The 14,898-nt window shown below is 40.6% G+C and overlaps 1 protein-coding gene across 1 annotated transcript; it reads right to left on the bottom strand.

Moving 5' to 3' along the window:
- Positions 1-409: 409 nt before the first annotated feature.
- On the bottom strand, positions 410-7,113 carry DUSP19 (dual specificity phosphatase 19). Its single transcript, XM_054278429.1, has 4 exons — positions 6,853-7,113; positions 6,731-6,777; positions 5,292-5,444; positions 410-1,392 (listed from the first exon to the last, which is right to left on the bottom strand). Exons 1-4 carry the CDS (start codon positions 7,070-7,072, stop codon positions 1,171-1,173), a joined length of 642 nt encoding a protein of 213 aa, XP_054134404.1. The 5' UTR covers positions 7,073-7,113; the 3' UTR covers positions 410-1,170.
- Positions 7,114-14,898: the final 7,785 nt, after the last annotated feature.

Raw genomic sequence — 14,898 nt, 5'->3', positions numbered from 1 at the left:
TCAGGGTAAATAATCTAATCTCAACCTACTCCCTCTCTTTGAATCCATTCCTCCTTGTCCTGTCACTACAACTGCTCCTACAAATTCCTGTTCTTGAGCAATTCATGCTGAGAACAAGAGAGGTCTTGGTTCAAACACAACAATGTCCTACAGTTAAACTACTGGTACCAGGACAGAACACCAATCTTGAAACCAAACATTTAAAATCACTTTAGCACACAATTTATCCAAACACAGTGATCTCTTTATTTTGTTGCATATTAATATATCAAATCATTAAGAGCTGGCATGAAGGCCACAAAATACTATTAAAATCTTGTAGATACTGTTTTTAAAAGCATATTAAGACAGTAATTTCAGCCTGGGATCTCTCAGGAAGAGCAAAATTACACACCCTATGATGTCTGTTCTTTACATATGATGTGGAATGGAGTGAAGGGACAGCACCAGATGTAAGAAAAGCCAGTAGCATGAGCAGAATAAAAATCATTATTAACATTTTTTGTATCTCTACTGAAATGATGTACAGGAAAAAAACCCCTGCTAGGTCCAAGCCTGGACTCATCATGTTAGTGCACTTCAAATCACTACTAGATGAGAAACAACAGAAATACACAAAGCATTAAAGCACCCTATGCATTTTGAGCATCCTCAAAAGACCATAGTTTTAATTAGAAAAGAATAATGGCTGGCTGGCCCACAAAATTCAGTAATATCATCTATAGTTGCAATATAATTTTAAAATCCAATATCAGGGTACTTCATTATATGAACATTTTATTATCTTGTTTTTGCAACTAACTAGGAATGCACAGATTTGGAAAGAAAGCAACTTACCTCAGTTATTTTACTTCCTTTCTCTATTACCTGCATTTTCTGATGGTTCAGTAAGCAAACCATCATTCTATTGTTTTCTAATATTTCAAGGAAAACTGAACTGTATCTTTTTATTAGTGCTGTTGTTGTAGGCAAAACTTCTCTGAAGTCAGTACAACACTATTTGGCCTTTTGATGACATGTTGGAAAAAACAGAGTCAAAGCAGGGTAAGAAAAAAAATATATAAAGACTTGAAAATGCACATGTGAAAGGGGATTTCAAAATGACATTAAAATACATCCAATATCTCTTCCTGTATAGTCAAAACACATCATTTCACTTCTCTCTTTGGATCAGTCATGATTGTTTATGCTTCCATTTGTCTTTAAAATCTGTTCTTGGTACTTGCGGAGCTGCTCCATGAAGCCAGGGTTTGGACAAGCTGCAGGCCTCGCATTTTTCACCAAGGAAAAGGCTCTGGCAAAGCTCAGTCTTTCTGAATTCATGAGAAAACCAATGACTACAGCTGCTGCACGGGAGACTCCTGCATTACAGTGAACCAGCACCACACCATCCTCCAGGAAAGAAATGAAATGTAAGTTATTAACATAAGGATATTCATTAGGTAGATTACAGGTGGAAGAAACTTTACATAAAATTCTTGTAAGACTTATTGAAAGCTGCTTGCTGAGCTTAAAGCAAATATTTACACATATAAGTAAGTCCAAACAAAAATATAAGCATGATATAAGCATGAAATTAAGTATTTTTCTACCAAAAAATGCTTTCTTATTACCAAATTGTCAAACTTAATTCATGCCACAGTCCTAAAACACATCCTCTGTCTTTCTTCCTGAGGCCTTACAGCAGCCTGTTAATGTAAAAACCAAATCACAGATAGACACCTGGGATACTGAAGTATCTGATCTAATTGAGTGCCAGTTTTGAAACAGATTTTATTTGCAATATGGAAAGGAACTTGACAGTATCTTGTTAAAGGTTAAAAACATGGCAAGGCAGCAAAGAGCTGGGCACAGAGGCAGATTTTAGAACATCTTGTAGTCCCAGCTGCATGTTCCTTATGCACTCTGCAGGGAAGATTCTGGGTAACAGGGATCATGCACAGGAACAGAAAAATTAGAAAAGACATCATGTGATTTCTAACACATCTCTCCCTTCCCACCACACCACTGGTACAACTAAGGCCCCTTAACTGGGAACTAGGGTGCAAAATCCAAAACTACTCAACCTCCAATAAACTCACAAATGTTTTTTTCTGAGGTTTGAATTCAGGCTTATCCTGAATTCTGTATAAAATGAATGGGTTTTATCCTACTTAAACATTTCCCTCACAACCTTTGAGACACCTGAATGGTTCTTTTTAGATTTGGTTAAGAAATAACAAGCCCAAATTAACACAAAGACTACTAGACAATCTAGCATGGGTTAAGCAATGATTGGCAAGGCCTAGGCTTCATGATGTTGTCATGTTTGTAAGTCAGACTGTGACCTGGAAAAGCCCCTTTGACACATAAAGAAACCACCAAACCCTCAGCACTTCCATATTCTGAATGAAAATACTCAAACATGGCATGATGTGCTCAGATACTTGAGGCTCAACAAAATGATTCTAGTTTGAAACAGCCTGTTCTGTCTACCCTTAACAGATACAAGTTACATAATGGGAATTTTATCCAGAGACAAAAAGGTCTTTTAAGCACCAGGGTTCCTTTCCAGGAACTTAATAGTTTAGGTTACAGATTTGGGAGCTACAATTATCTGGTATTTTAACAGACACACAGACCAGAAAATGGTTTCTGCTCCAAAAATCTTTCAGTTTAAATAACAAGAAAAAAAATGTATGAAATGGAATATTATTATCCTTGTTGGAGAAATTCCAAGCTGAGACTAGAAGAATGAGACACAACATTATGACAGAGCTAGGAACAGAGTCTAAGCTCCTGCATCCCAGCACAGCAAATAATGATAACAGCCTTCCTTGCAATGGAAATCACATGTCCTGTTCACTGCCTGCTGGAAATTGCTCTCTTAATTTTTTTTCTTTTCCTTTGTTCAGTTTATTCTTTACTTCCCTCTTTCACATTTAAGTCTGATGTATCTTTTTAAGTAACTGGTTTGTTTTACACTGCCAAAAATTATGTTGTGATACTCACTAATCCTGAAAATTATTGAACATGAATGAATCTGGGCCATAATATGAAACCAACTTTAATACTGAGAATGTTTATCATTCCTTGCTGAAGTACATTGTTTACAGTTCATACAAAAATGAATTTGGCATGTCATTGTTAACTAATTTTGTATTAGCTGTAAATACAGAATAAAAGTGAGGAACAGATGGCAAACAGGAAATACATCTCTATTTACCAAGAATTTGCTCTGATGCTGATACTCTGAAATGCTCTGTGGACTTGCAAGAATCATGTAAGATTCAAGACCAAGTTGGGTTTTTTAAAATCTTTATGGAGAGAGAAACAAAATCACCTTCCACCAGCAGAAAAGGTGATCATACAATGGTTCTACACAGTGATCAAAAAGCCTCATCAAGGGAAGAAATTGAAAAGAAGCATAAAGATTTTAGTGCAGTTGAAGGCTAATGAAATTCCTTTTAGATCCATTTTACTTTGCAGTGAACTGAGGCATTTTCCTTAGGAAAGACAGGGGGAGCAATAAGGAGTGATGCTCATGAATAAGCAAAGATTTTCTCTTTGGAAACACAAGATTTCAGAAGTTTTATCATCAGATATTAAAGATATAACAGAAGTACCCCTCATTCACAGTATTATGACTGACATGGGTCACTGAACATGTCATGGAAAACCTGCCTGCCAAGTTGGAGCCTAGAAGAAAAGTTGAGCTCTGATCAGTATCAGAATTTGTGCCATGGTCTAGAGACTTGAGCCATTACAGTTTTAGAAAAGTGAATCCTGTTACAAGTAGCCAGCTGGCAATGAACAGTGCAGCCTTCACTTGCATCCTCAAACTCACATGCTCTCATACTTCCTTCATGGACTTAACCATGTTCTAGAAATAATTTCCCATATATCATGTTCTCTCACCAGTGAACATCTCTTCCTGCCCCATTTTAGGAGATGAAACAGTAGTGTCTCTGTGGTTACTTCAACAGAAGAACGCTTCATGACATAATTTATCAGAAGCTCTTTTGACACTATTTTGACAAAGCAAATAAAGTAATTTAAACCACCTAGAGATCTCTCTCTGTATACCACTATCATGTGCTTTTTGAACTGATCCTGGAGAACTATTCCACCAATTACCTTCTCTTTCATCCACCTCTTCCATCAGAAAACCACTAATGTTGTTGTAGAAGTTTTCCTGTAAACTCCTTTCCTACCAAAATAGTAACTGAGTGACCAGAGGCACTCAGAAAGCAAAATTGTGCAGTTGTGAATGGCAACTCTCATTTAGAAATGAACTGGAAACTGTAATTAGAAACCTTGAAAAGGTCATTTAGTGATAATACGTTATCACATAGCTTGTAAATTATAAATGAGAGAAGGAAAGAACACTGAGACACAAAGAAAACTGGGGCAAGATCATCTTTTATCCCAATCTACATAAACAATGAACCTGACAGATATGGTAAAATAGCACCCAATAATGTTTGGTTGTTGAGTTAGAGTTTAGATACCAAAACAATGGTTGTTGTAAATTACACAATAAGCCTGAATTGAACAGCTCTGAGTTGGGCTACAGATAACTCTGCAAGCAGCCCCAGAAGGGTTTTTCAGGTTTTTTTCTACATCACATCCTTTCAGGATTTTGTGAGCAGTTACTTTTGGCTCCAAGACTACTAACACATCCTGATATTCTTGGTATGTATGTGGATTCACAGCATCCTCTTGGAGCAACCTGGTCTAATGGGAGGTGTCCCTGCCCATGGCAGGGGGTTGGAACTAGATAATCTTTAAGGTCCCTTCCACCCCAAACCCTTCAATGATTCTATAAGGAAATGCACAAGGATGGTGAGCAGCTGATGATAAACCACACAGAACTGTAAAAGCTCTGTTTCTTGCTTCTAATCCAGGCTGGTTTCTAATCCAAAACAACATTACCAATTGAGAAATAAATTTTCTTCATTTTCTTCTTTTAGGGATAGTGACTTGGATTTAGGATGCAGTTAGTTGTGTAATCTCAAATTAAGCCCTGGTCCAACTGTTTTAAAGATGCATTTCTCTAAAATGCAAGACTGTCATTCTGAAAAAGCAATGCTGGAGGGAATGAGGGTTAACAGCAGTGCCATGTCTCTAGAAATGCTTAGAAATTACTTGGATTTTCTATTTAAAATTTAAAAAGACAATTAAAAATACTTTGAAACTATTCATTTGGTACCATATTTTCTTTTAACAAAAGAAGCTGCTTTAGTTCCTACGTAGTGTTATAAATAATCTACACAGGATAACTACTAACATAAATTATTAATAGACCATACCTGAATCCTGGCTTTCTCAATAAACTCAAAACATTCAGGGAAATAGGAGGTAATATCAGTTTCTGGGAGGTCCAGAATGGAAATGGTCTTGTATATAAAGTCATCAAGGAAGGCATTTTGGACTCCATATGCCACATTTAAAACATGAGTGACCTAAGTAAAAAAAAAAAAAAAAGAAAAAAAAAGCAAAAGGCATTTTCTGAAGATAGCAAGCAAAATGAGCAGTAACAAAAGTGCATTAATCTTTAGGCATACACAGACTCTACCTTACACTGATGCAAAGTTCAGTTTTACATACATATGTTGTCTGTGGTATGCTCTTGTCCAAGCAAAGTTTTGAAGTGGGCTAATACATACTGTGATAAATCTCAGGGTTTTTCTGAGAGGAAATGAAAAGATCAGTGCTCAAACACAGACTAAAAAATGGATTTTCAACAGAAAAGGGAGTTTTCATCACATAGTTGGAAAAGAAGAGAAAGCAATAGGAATGAGAGCACCCAACAATCACCCAAATTTCAAGCCTGCTCTAACCCATCATCTTAACGTTCCTTCTGGTTAGTGAGCAGAAACATTTGCTGAAGCAGGAGAATTTCAGAGTAAACTACACCTGTTCTTGGCAGGCAACACCACCTCTGGCCTCCTGCCATCTCTGCTCTGTCCAGCCTATAACCAGGTTGTGGATTATTTAAGGTTACAGTAAAATGACATTTAGATGGCACCAGATGCCAACCTGGTGCAAGCCCTGTCCTGCACAACCACCACTGTCCAAAGGCCTTATCAGCCCATTACTGCAACAGAGAAGAATAAAAAGACAAAATTGTGGGACAGACTTAGAGAAGCTGCTTTGTTTTTCTAGTTTCATCAATCCACATAAGGCAAGGGGGAATGGTGCTGCTTAGTGTCTGAAATGAAATATCTATGGCAGTGTAGGAATTTGTTCCATTAAACAGCTCTAAACAATCATCACTCTTGCAGGGAAGCAAGATTCTTTTCAGTGGTACCTAGCAACAGGATGATGAGCAATTGCCATGAACAAAAATGTAAGAAGTTCCACCTCAGCATGAGCAAGGACTTCTTTAGATTGAGGGTGGCCAAGCACTGGAACAGGTGCCCAGGAAGGTCACAGGGTCTCCCTGTCTGGAGACATTCCAAAGCCACCTGGACACGTCCCTGTGCCACGTGCTCGAGGTGACCCTGCCTTGGCAGGGGGTTTGCACTAGATAATCTCCAGAAGCGCCTTGGAAGATTCTGGGATGCTCTGAAAGCATTTCAGCTTCTCGTGAAGCCAACAGAAACCCATCCACCTGCAAACGGAGCAGCCTCTTGAAAATGCAAGCGGGATACATTTTCCCTGAGATTCGCTAGAGGATATTCCAGAATTTTTAATATACAGGAGAAACGCGCAGCGCGCATGATGCGAGATGCCCACGAAACGCTACCTTGTGCTTCCTCATCGTCTCCAGGTCGTGAGCAGCATCCTGCGACCCTGCGGAGAGAGACAGAGCGTGCCCGTGTCTGCTCCGAGCTGGAGCACCTCACCCCCCTGTCCCAGCGCACTCACCCAGCAGCAGCCAGGGCTTCACCACTCCGACCTGCAGGTCAGCGCTCAGGTCCTGCACGAAGCCGCCGCCGGGCGCCGCCTCCTCCTCCTCCTCCATGTGCAGGCAGGCGCCGCGCCACGTCTCGACGATCCTGCGGCCGGTCAGCGTGGTGACGCGGGTGCGCTGCTTCCGCAGGTTGGCCCTGGAGAAGCTGCGGATCTCCTGGGCGAGGGAGTGCATGGCGCGACTGCCGGCAGTGCCGTGCCGTGCCGTGCCGTGCAGCGCCGGCCGCCCGTGACGCGGCCCCGGGGGCGGTACCGCGGTGCCTCGGGTGCCGCGGCCCCCCCGGGCCGTCCTGGCGTAACTGAAGGAGCCTTTAAATAGAAAAGGCATCTTTGCAGGCCGTGCAGCAGCGCCTGTCTGGCTCTAAGTGGGACCTGCTTGTCGGGAAGCGTGGGAAAACATTGGAAAAACCTAAATGGAAAATATTAGAGTTAAATAGATATATTTGGTTTATTTTTTCCTCAGAGTCATTTGACTAGTGACCAAAGACTAAAGAAAATCAGTTTCTTATGTTTACCAAAGAGGCAAAATGAAGGACAGGGAGACAAGGTGAGGCTGCTTCCCCCTTATTCCCAAACTAAATGCCCACGTTTTCTTGTATTGTCTTCAGTGTACCTTTTGCGATGTTCCACAGCTGGTACACAGTCAGAGAATCACGGCATGGTTTGGGTTGGAAGGGACCTTAAAGACCGTCTCGTTCCAAGCCCCCTGATATGTGCATGGACACCTTGCATTAGACCAGGTTGTTCCAAGCTCTGTGTTGGCTTCCAACTCTCCCAGAGATGGGGAGTCCAGAGCATCTCTGGGCAATCTGTTCCAGTGCCTTGCCACCCCCACAATAAATAATTTCTTCCAGATATCTATTTCCACCCTTTCATTTTGAACCTGTTCTTGTCCTGTCACTGAGGTTCCCGAAGAAGAATCCCTCTTCCTTGTAGGTCCCTTCAGATAATGGAAGCCTCTGTAAGCATGTGAAACATTTTTTTGGGAAGTGAGATACTGTTAACTTAAATTCGACCACAAATGCTTTTCAGTTTGCTAACAATCCTCTGTGCTGGCTTATAGAATAAGGAGATATTACTACAATACTTCTCCTCTTATATTATTCCTCAAACTTATGCTAGAGGGATCTGATGACTGAGAAGATCCTCCTGGTAGTCCTCCAGAATGCAGCACAGACCAAAGGCAGCCACGTAAAGAGGTCTACAAATGCCTTGGCAGTTCAAGAAGCAGAGAATGCTGTTAGGAACTGCAAGAGCTTGAGTTATTTCTGGGAATGCCAGAGGCAGTTTTCTAACAGGAATGAGATATAAAATCGAGGTAATCTAAAAAAAGGCAGAATACCCCACACACTACCTGCAGCTGATGGGGTGGTAGGATGTGTGGACATCAGCACTGCAACTGAGCCAGCCAATGTGTGCCCTCTTTCTTTTAAGTTCTCTTAGGCCTCAGTTTGGTTTGAGTTGTGTCTGGTGGAAATCAAGAGCATGAACAGGGATTGATTTCTGGCAATAAAGGGATCTTATTCAGAGGTGTAGGGAGGTCTTTGAGTCTTTGTTCCCCATGGCTAGAAGTGGACTGTGCTTCATAGCAGTTACCTTAAAACAATAATGATGCAGAAGTTGATTAATTTGTTCTTTGTTAAAGCCTTATCAGTTATTTTGATGAAGTTGACCACAAAGGAAGCGATGGACAGCTTTAGGTCTGTGGCCCAGGCCAGCAATTACATAAAATGTCATGGCTGTTTTCAAGCTGTATTGGCTCCCTGTAGCTGCCTCTGTGAAAGACAAGGCTCTTAGGGTATCTTGCAAGAATGCAGAGAGCCTTGAAAGGGTTAAAATCATTATGCCTAGGCATACTTGGGCAAGAACAAGAAGCATTGTAACCAATGTAGACGCTAGATGAAACTTGGCAAGAAATAGAGAACAAAACTTGCAAAAAATGAAGGACAAAGCTCGCTAAAGCCAGGGAGGAAATCAATAAAACAGCTGACAACAGACTGCACATGCCTAGAGGAGAAAGGTGAAAAGAGCACAGTGATGAAGACATCCAGCCTTCATCAGGAGACCCCGGAGGAAGATACAGAGCCCTCCTCAGTGCCACCATCAGGTTGCACTGTGCCTCGCATATGCTAATGACAGTGATGGGTTTTAGGAAAGAATTTGCATAACTGTGGAAAATGGATTTATAGAAAATTCTCAAAAGCTAACAGAAAGCTCACACAGTGTGCATCTTTATGCAAACCTTGAGATAAGGAATGCTGACTTAGAAATGCCATAGAATAGGACAGACATTGTTAAGAGAGAAATAGAACTAGAAACAAGTTTCAAAGAGGGGGCTTACAAATAAGACTAGATAGTTTGGAGAAATAGAACTTTCAAAAATGCATTTTAGTGAGACCCACACGGGGTAATTTAAGGTTATTAACTATTAAGGCATTTACAACATAGTGTAGCAAAAGCTGATAGACCAAGAAACGCTTGTAGAGTATTGTAATTAAGAAATATTGTAATTAAGACTAGTTTTTCCTTAGAAAACCCTTTTCTAAGGAAAACTATGAATGTAGCCATATATTGTGATTTGCTGTGTGCCCAGGTGTGCACTGTTAGGAGCAGTGATCTCCACCACCCAGTGCACTGAATAGAACAAATTTCAGAAGTGTCTCTTGGCCCAGTTTGGGGGGATTCAGTCTCATATCAGGAAATTTGCAAGGCCTTAGCAAAATCTGCTTGCAGACAAGCCCCAGCATCCTCCCCTTAGAATAACCAGGTGCTTGGCAGCCAGCTTCTGGCCCGTATGAGCATGGAGTGTGCTGTGGAAGCTTTTGCAAGACTAAGACAAATCTGCAAGACACTCGTAATTAAACTCAATAACACAGCTAGGTATTGTTCCTTGATCTCAAAGAGGAAGATGCAATAGATGTGGATGCACAAAGGCAGCAGACTCCACAGTAATAAATTCATTTTCTGCTAGGGATGTTGATCCTTGTTATAGCTGCCTTAAACACCAGGGGTCCCTACTGGACAAAAAAATCTGTGCTGCTCTTTTCCCTCTGAAATCCAAACACACTGCAGATGTTTACATGCAGAATTATTATCTTTATATATATATCTATATATATATATATAGATATATATATATATATCTTATTTAGTGTGTCCATTTGTGTCATAAACATTAGATCTAGCTTGAATATTCATAGACACTATTTCTTATAAAGCAGGCATTTCCATGATGATGTCAAGTGGTTACTACTGTTCATTACAGGATGGAAGAGAAGATAATTGTGAATTAGTTTTAAACTGGGATTTCAGTTCACAGATGATTTCCTGTATTTGTCTTGCATGCTTTGCTGAGAGTAGAAGACTTCTTTAAAGGTGTGGCAGGAGCTGGATGTTTTCTCTACTTCCTTGGCTGAAAGTATTTATGGTATTTCTGGATCTTCAGGTTTTGAATAAGCTACATATCAATGCAAATGCAGTAAAGTAATTTTTAATGTTATGATTCTTCTGTTTTGTCTCTCAAGAAATTCAGCAGAACCTGTTCTATGGGTATACAGTAAGAAATGTGTACTGTAATTACTAATTATTACACAAAGCAGCTTGTACATATTCAGAGAGCTCATAAGGCAGTACATCTCTGTATCTATTTCCTTCCACTATTATTTTTGTCTAGGTACTGCCTGTACTTATTGATGCAAAAGAGCTGGCTCCCATCTGAAAAGTGATAATCAGACATTCCAGATAGTTGACTTTGAAAAACCAGCCTTGCTCTCTGAAAGATGCATATGTTAGAGGGTTGAGCTAGATTGTAAAATGCAGTGAAAATTGGTAGTTGATTCTTAGGTTGGTAATTTAACTGAAGTGGAGAACTGAACCCTAGTTAATACACTAATTACATCACATTTGAACCTGTATTTACCAGATGACTTTGAGGAGTAAGAGAAATGAGGGAGAAAATCAAAGTATTGTGAGCTAATACCTAACTCTAATAATGCCTCTGCTTCAGACTTTATGTTCTGTGGTTGAAAATAACAGAGAAGTTAGAAATAACTCTGTGCACCAGTTGGTGACTGGATGACTGTGAATCATGAATGTAGTGTGGTGATGAGAAATGCAAGTGTGACAGTGAAATGCATGAGGAGGTATTTAAAACAGAGAGATAATAATGCCATTGTGTGAAGGTCTAAAAAGCCTTTTTGGAAGTGCATTTTGCTATTTGGGGGCAATGGCATTCAGGAGAGTTGATCTCATCCTTGACACAAGTGCAGAGAATAGTTTAAAGCTTAAATTGCACTGCATATGTCAGACTCTTATCAAAGCACTCTGTGGTACATGAACCCCTTGGAACAGGCAGCTCCTGTCCATGATGACTTGGGAGGGAGCAGTGTCCTGCAGGGGGACTATTTCACCACCATTTGTGCCAAAACACACTTAAACCCTTCTGAGTGTATGCAATGCTTCATGCATTACAGGATGCTGTCTCCTACACAGCCTGGAGACCCTCAGCTGGAGGAGAATCTTGACTTCAGCTTTGCAAAACTGTCAAGACATGATGCCTACTCCTGTAGGCACACAGTTTGTGGTAATTGGGAGTGGGCCTGTGGCTAAGCCTCATCCCCAATTGGTCACAGCTGTGAGAAGCAGGTGAGCAGCATTGAAGGTAACGAGACACATGGCACTGACCAACCACCAAAGGGAACAGAGGGCACACAGGTGCAGTGCATCAACAGGAGGGGATAAAAGGCTGGGCTGAAGAACAAGGGAGATGCCTGAAGTCTTCTGAAGTGGTGAGGTGTTTCTCTTTATGGGCTGAAGCTTTCTGAAATTGTGTGGTGGTACTCTGTATATGGTGGCTGTCTCATCTGCTGTATGTGCTGTGGCATTTACTGTGACAAACTCCTGCTGGCTTTTCCCTTTCTGAAGCAGTTAGGATTCACAAGCTCAGGGTAATTCACACCCTGAGCAATAGGGCAAGATACTCCAGCCATCCTGCCATGTGCTATGACCTGTTCCCATTTCCCTTCACTGGCATATATTCTGCTCCATGCCGTTACCTTCGTGTGGAGAGGTTTTGGCTGAAAGACAACCACTGCATTGTTCTCATCAGTTTGTTTTTCCTCCTTTAGACTTGCTAGTATCTGGTGGGGAAGGAATATTCTGGAAGAAAAATAGAGTCTCGGCAATGCTGATGTTGAGTGATTGGTCCTCTTTTCCAGCCTGGTTGTGTACCTGTGTCCCACATCCTGAATGAGGATGCAGATATTAACTTCTTTGCTCTCATACCCAGTAACATGCCTGGAAAATCTGTCATAAGTGGAATCCTGACTGGAAAGTGAGATTTCAAAAAGCTAGTGAAGTTCAGACAAAATCTTGAAGTGTTATTTTATGAGGAAGAATGAATTTGCAGCAAGGCTGCTTCCAGAACTTAATATCATGAAGAGTGTAGAGTCCCCAAGGATTCTCAGTTTTGTGTACTGAGCTCATTGCTGAGATCAGCTGTGAAGGCCTAAGGAATTTTAAGTTTGCCAATTATTGTGGGTTTTGAGGGATTTTCCTAGGATGGCAGGATTAAGGAGTGATGGCAGAGGCAGATTAGGTACATAGCATTTTAAATGTGTTGCTGTAGTAGTTGGACTAAATGTGAAGCAGGACCATGCTGAAGGCAGTGTACAGCAAGCTAACAGGTCATTCCTGCCCCAAGTGCTGCAGTTACACACATGCTGTGACCTGGTTGGTAGTGAGCCAAGCTTTGCTGGAGGGTGTCAGTTTGCTCTGAATTTCTGCATCTGCCAGTTTGTAACACTTTGGAAGTGCTAGACCCTATTGGCCAAACAAAGTGCAGTTACTTGTGTGTGGGAATAGGGTGAAGCCAGAGGTGCTGGGAGTCAATTGTACATATTTGTGTGCCTTGTTTCTTCATAACTGTACTGCTGCAGAGGGCTATCCACTGTAAGGGGAAGTATATATCCTGAGCACACATTTACATATAATTTCTTCCTGTATTCCTTTGGCATACAAATCAAAGCATCCATTAAAGCCATGCTGCATCCTTCTTGACCAGCTTTATCTATGCAGTGTGTTAGGTAAGAGCAGAGGATGCATCATGGTCAAGCCTAGAAACACAGCCAGTTCCTCGACTCTTTGGAGTTTGGGGGACTGAGTTAGTGATCTAACGCTGATAAGGTGTAATATGGAAGCCCAGTCCAGACTGCTAAAGACTGCAAACAGAGGACAAATGGTTGCTCCTAATAATATTATTAAGTCTGTGAACCTTTTTCAAACTCTGCCTTTTATCCCTAGCCTGAAGGGTAGGCAGCTGCTCCTTGTTTAATATTTTATTTCAAGCAGCATAATTTGCTGGTTGCTGTAAAGCTATGCTGACCCAGTGGTGTTTCCACTGGCATATCTTGTTAAATTGCTGCAGGGAAATCTCCCCAGAAGCAAAGTCATGCCCAAGGCCAAAGGCATGGCCCTACAAACACCAGGGCATTCCTCTCTGCTCTCACTTTGTGAGCAATCCAAATGAATGAGAAGACAGGTTGACTGATCCAAAGATGTTTGCCTTTATAGTGTGTCAGGGATTGTGCTTAATGAAGAGCACTGAGGAACAGGGACTGAAATATTTAGTAGCCAAAGGCAGTACCCTGGGGGACTGGTATGAGGAAGATCTGGCAGTACTTGTGTCTGTGTTACGTAAGTAGGATTTGAATTTCACTCCCATTTGTGCCCAGGTTTCTGTTCTCCAAGTGGACTTGAACTTGCTTCTCTGCAGTCATGTGTTAGCAAAAGCAGAGAAAGATTATATATATATATATATGTGTGTGTGTATATATATATATACATATACACACACATGCACACATATATACAAGTTGTTCATGTAGCTTGGTGTAAAACCAAGTATTGAGATGGTGTTTGCAGGGGTCCCAGGATGAGGGAAGAGATGAGAATGTTGACTCCATGTTTCAGAAGGCAAATTTATTATTTTATGATATATATTATATTAAAACTGTACTAAAATAATAGAAGAAAGGATTTCATCAGAAGGCTAGCTAAGAATAGCAAAGGAATGATGATAAAGGCTTGTGACTGACCAGACAGTCTGAGCCAGCTGGACTGTGATTGGCCATTAATTAGAAACAACCACATAAGACCAATCACAGATGCACCTGTTGCATTCCACAGCAGCAGATAATCATTGTTTACATTTTGTTCCTGAGGCCTGTCAGCTTCTCAGGAGGAAAAATCCTAAGGAAAGGATTTTTCATAAAACATGTCTGTGACAAAGTATGTCAGCTTAGTAGGAGTTAGGCAAAGTTCATCAAGAAATGGAACACTATCAAGAGACTATAAGAACTTTTTAACAAAAATGCACGTGTATGAAACACCTTCTATTCAGGTTGGCTGCTCTGCTGAGGAGTGATGAATAACTATGCAGTTAGCACAGACCATCAGTCACCAAGGCTTTTTTTCTCCACCACTTGTGTGTTATTTCCTTTTAAGTATACCTTCACTTCAGAAAAACCAGCCTGAGAGAAGTTAACATTTCAGTAAAAGCTGAAAAAGCCTTTAAGGGTCTGGACTCTCAAAAAGAAATAAGAAAATCTGAGCTCTTCTTTGACAGATTATGTTAATGTGAGTTTCTGTAATGCTTTCAAGTCCTTTGAAACCTGAAATGTGATTTTCTTTCTCTATTTTAGGTGGCAGATGTGAAGTAAAAGTTTATAATTTTTCAGTGGTTATTATGACTGCTCTTAATTTGTTGGAGTTTTTTTTTTGCCAGAATACTCAAATATCTATTTTTTACCTCAGCTTTTAACAGTCTACTGCAAAAATGCAGTTGATCTGTCTCACAACTTTTTTCTTTCTCTACAGGTTTGTTTCAGCGGTCATTCAGGAGAGCTACTTTACAAAAATGCACAAAAATTTCTCTTGCTGCAAATGCCAAGCCTACAGCCTCAAAAATTAAAATCAAAGAAGGTAAAAGTCAAGTTTTATTTC

This window comes from Melozone crissalis, unplaced genomic scaffold, assembly GCF_028551555.1.
Source record: "Melozone crissalis strain CALT ecotype California unplaced genomic scaffold, PUWL_Pcris_2 ptg000023l_1, whole genome shotgun sequence".
NCBI lineage: Eukaryota > Metazoa > Chordata > Aves > Passeriformes > Passerellidae > Melozone > Melozone crissalis.
Note: the sequence above shows the minus strand (reverse complement) of the source record. Positions and strands in the feature narration are given on the sequence as shown.

Excerpts from the sequence above, each read along its gene's own strand:
- DUSP19 (XM_054278429.1), bottom strand. The coding sequence starts at position 7,072 with ATGCACTCCCTCGCCCAGGAGATCCGCAGCTTCTCCAGGGCCAACCTG. Across the intron at positions 5,445-6,730 it reads AGACGATGAGGAAGCACAAG|GTCACTCATGTTTTAAATGT; the intron begins GTAGCGTTTCGT and ends TTTTTTACTTAG. Across the intron at positions 1,393-5,291 it reads TTGAGAAAGCCAGGATTCAG|GATGGTGTGGTGCTGGTTCA; the intron begins GTATGGTCTATT and ends TCTTTCCTGGAG.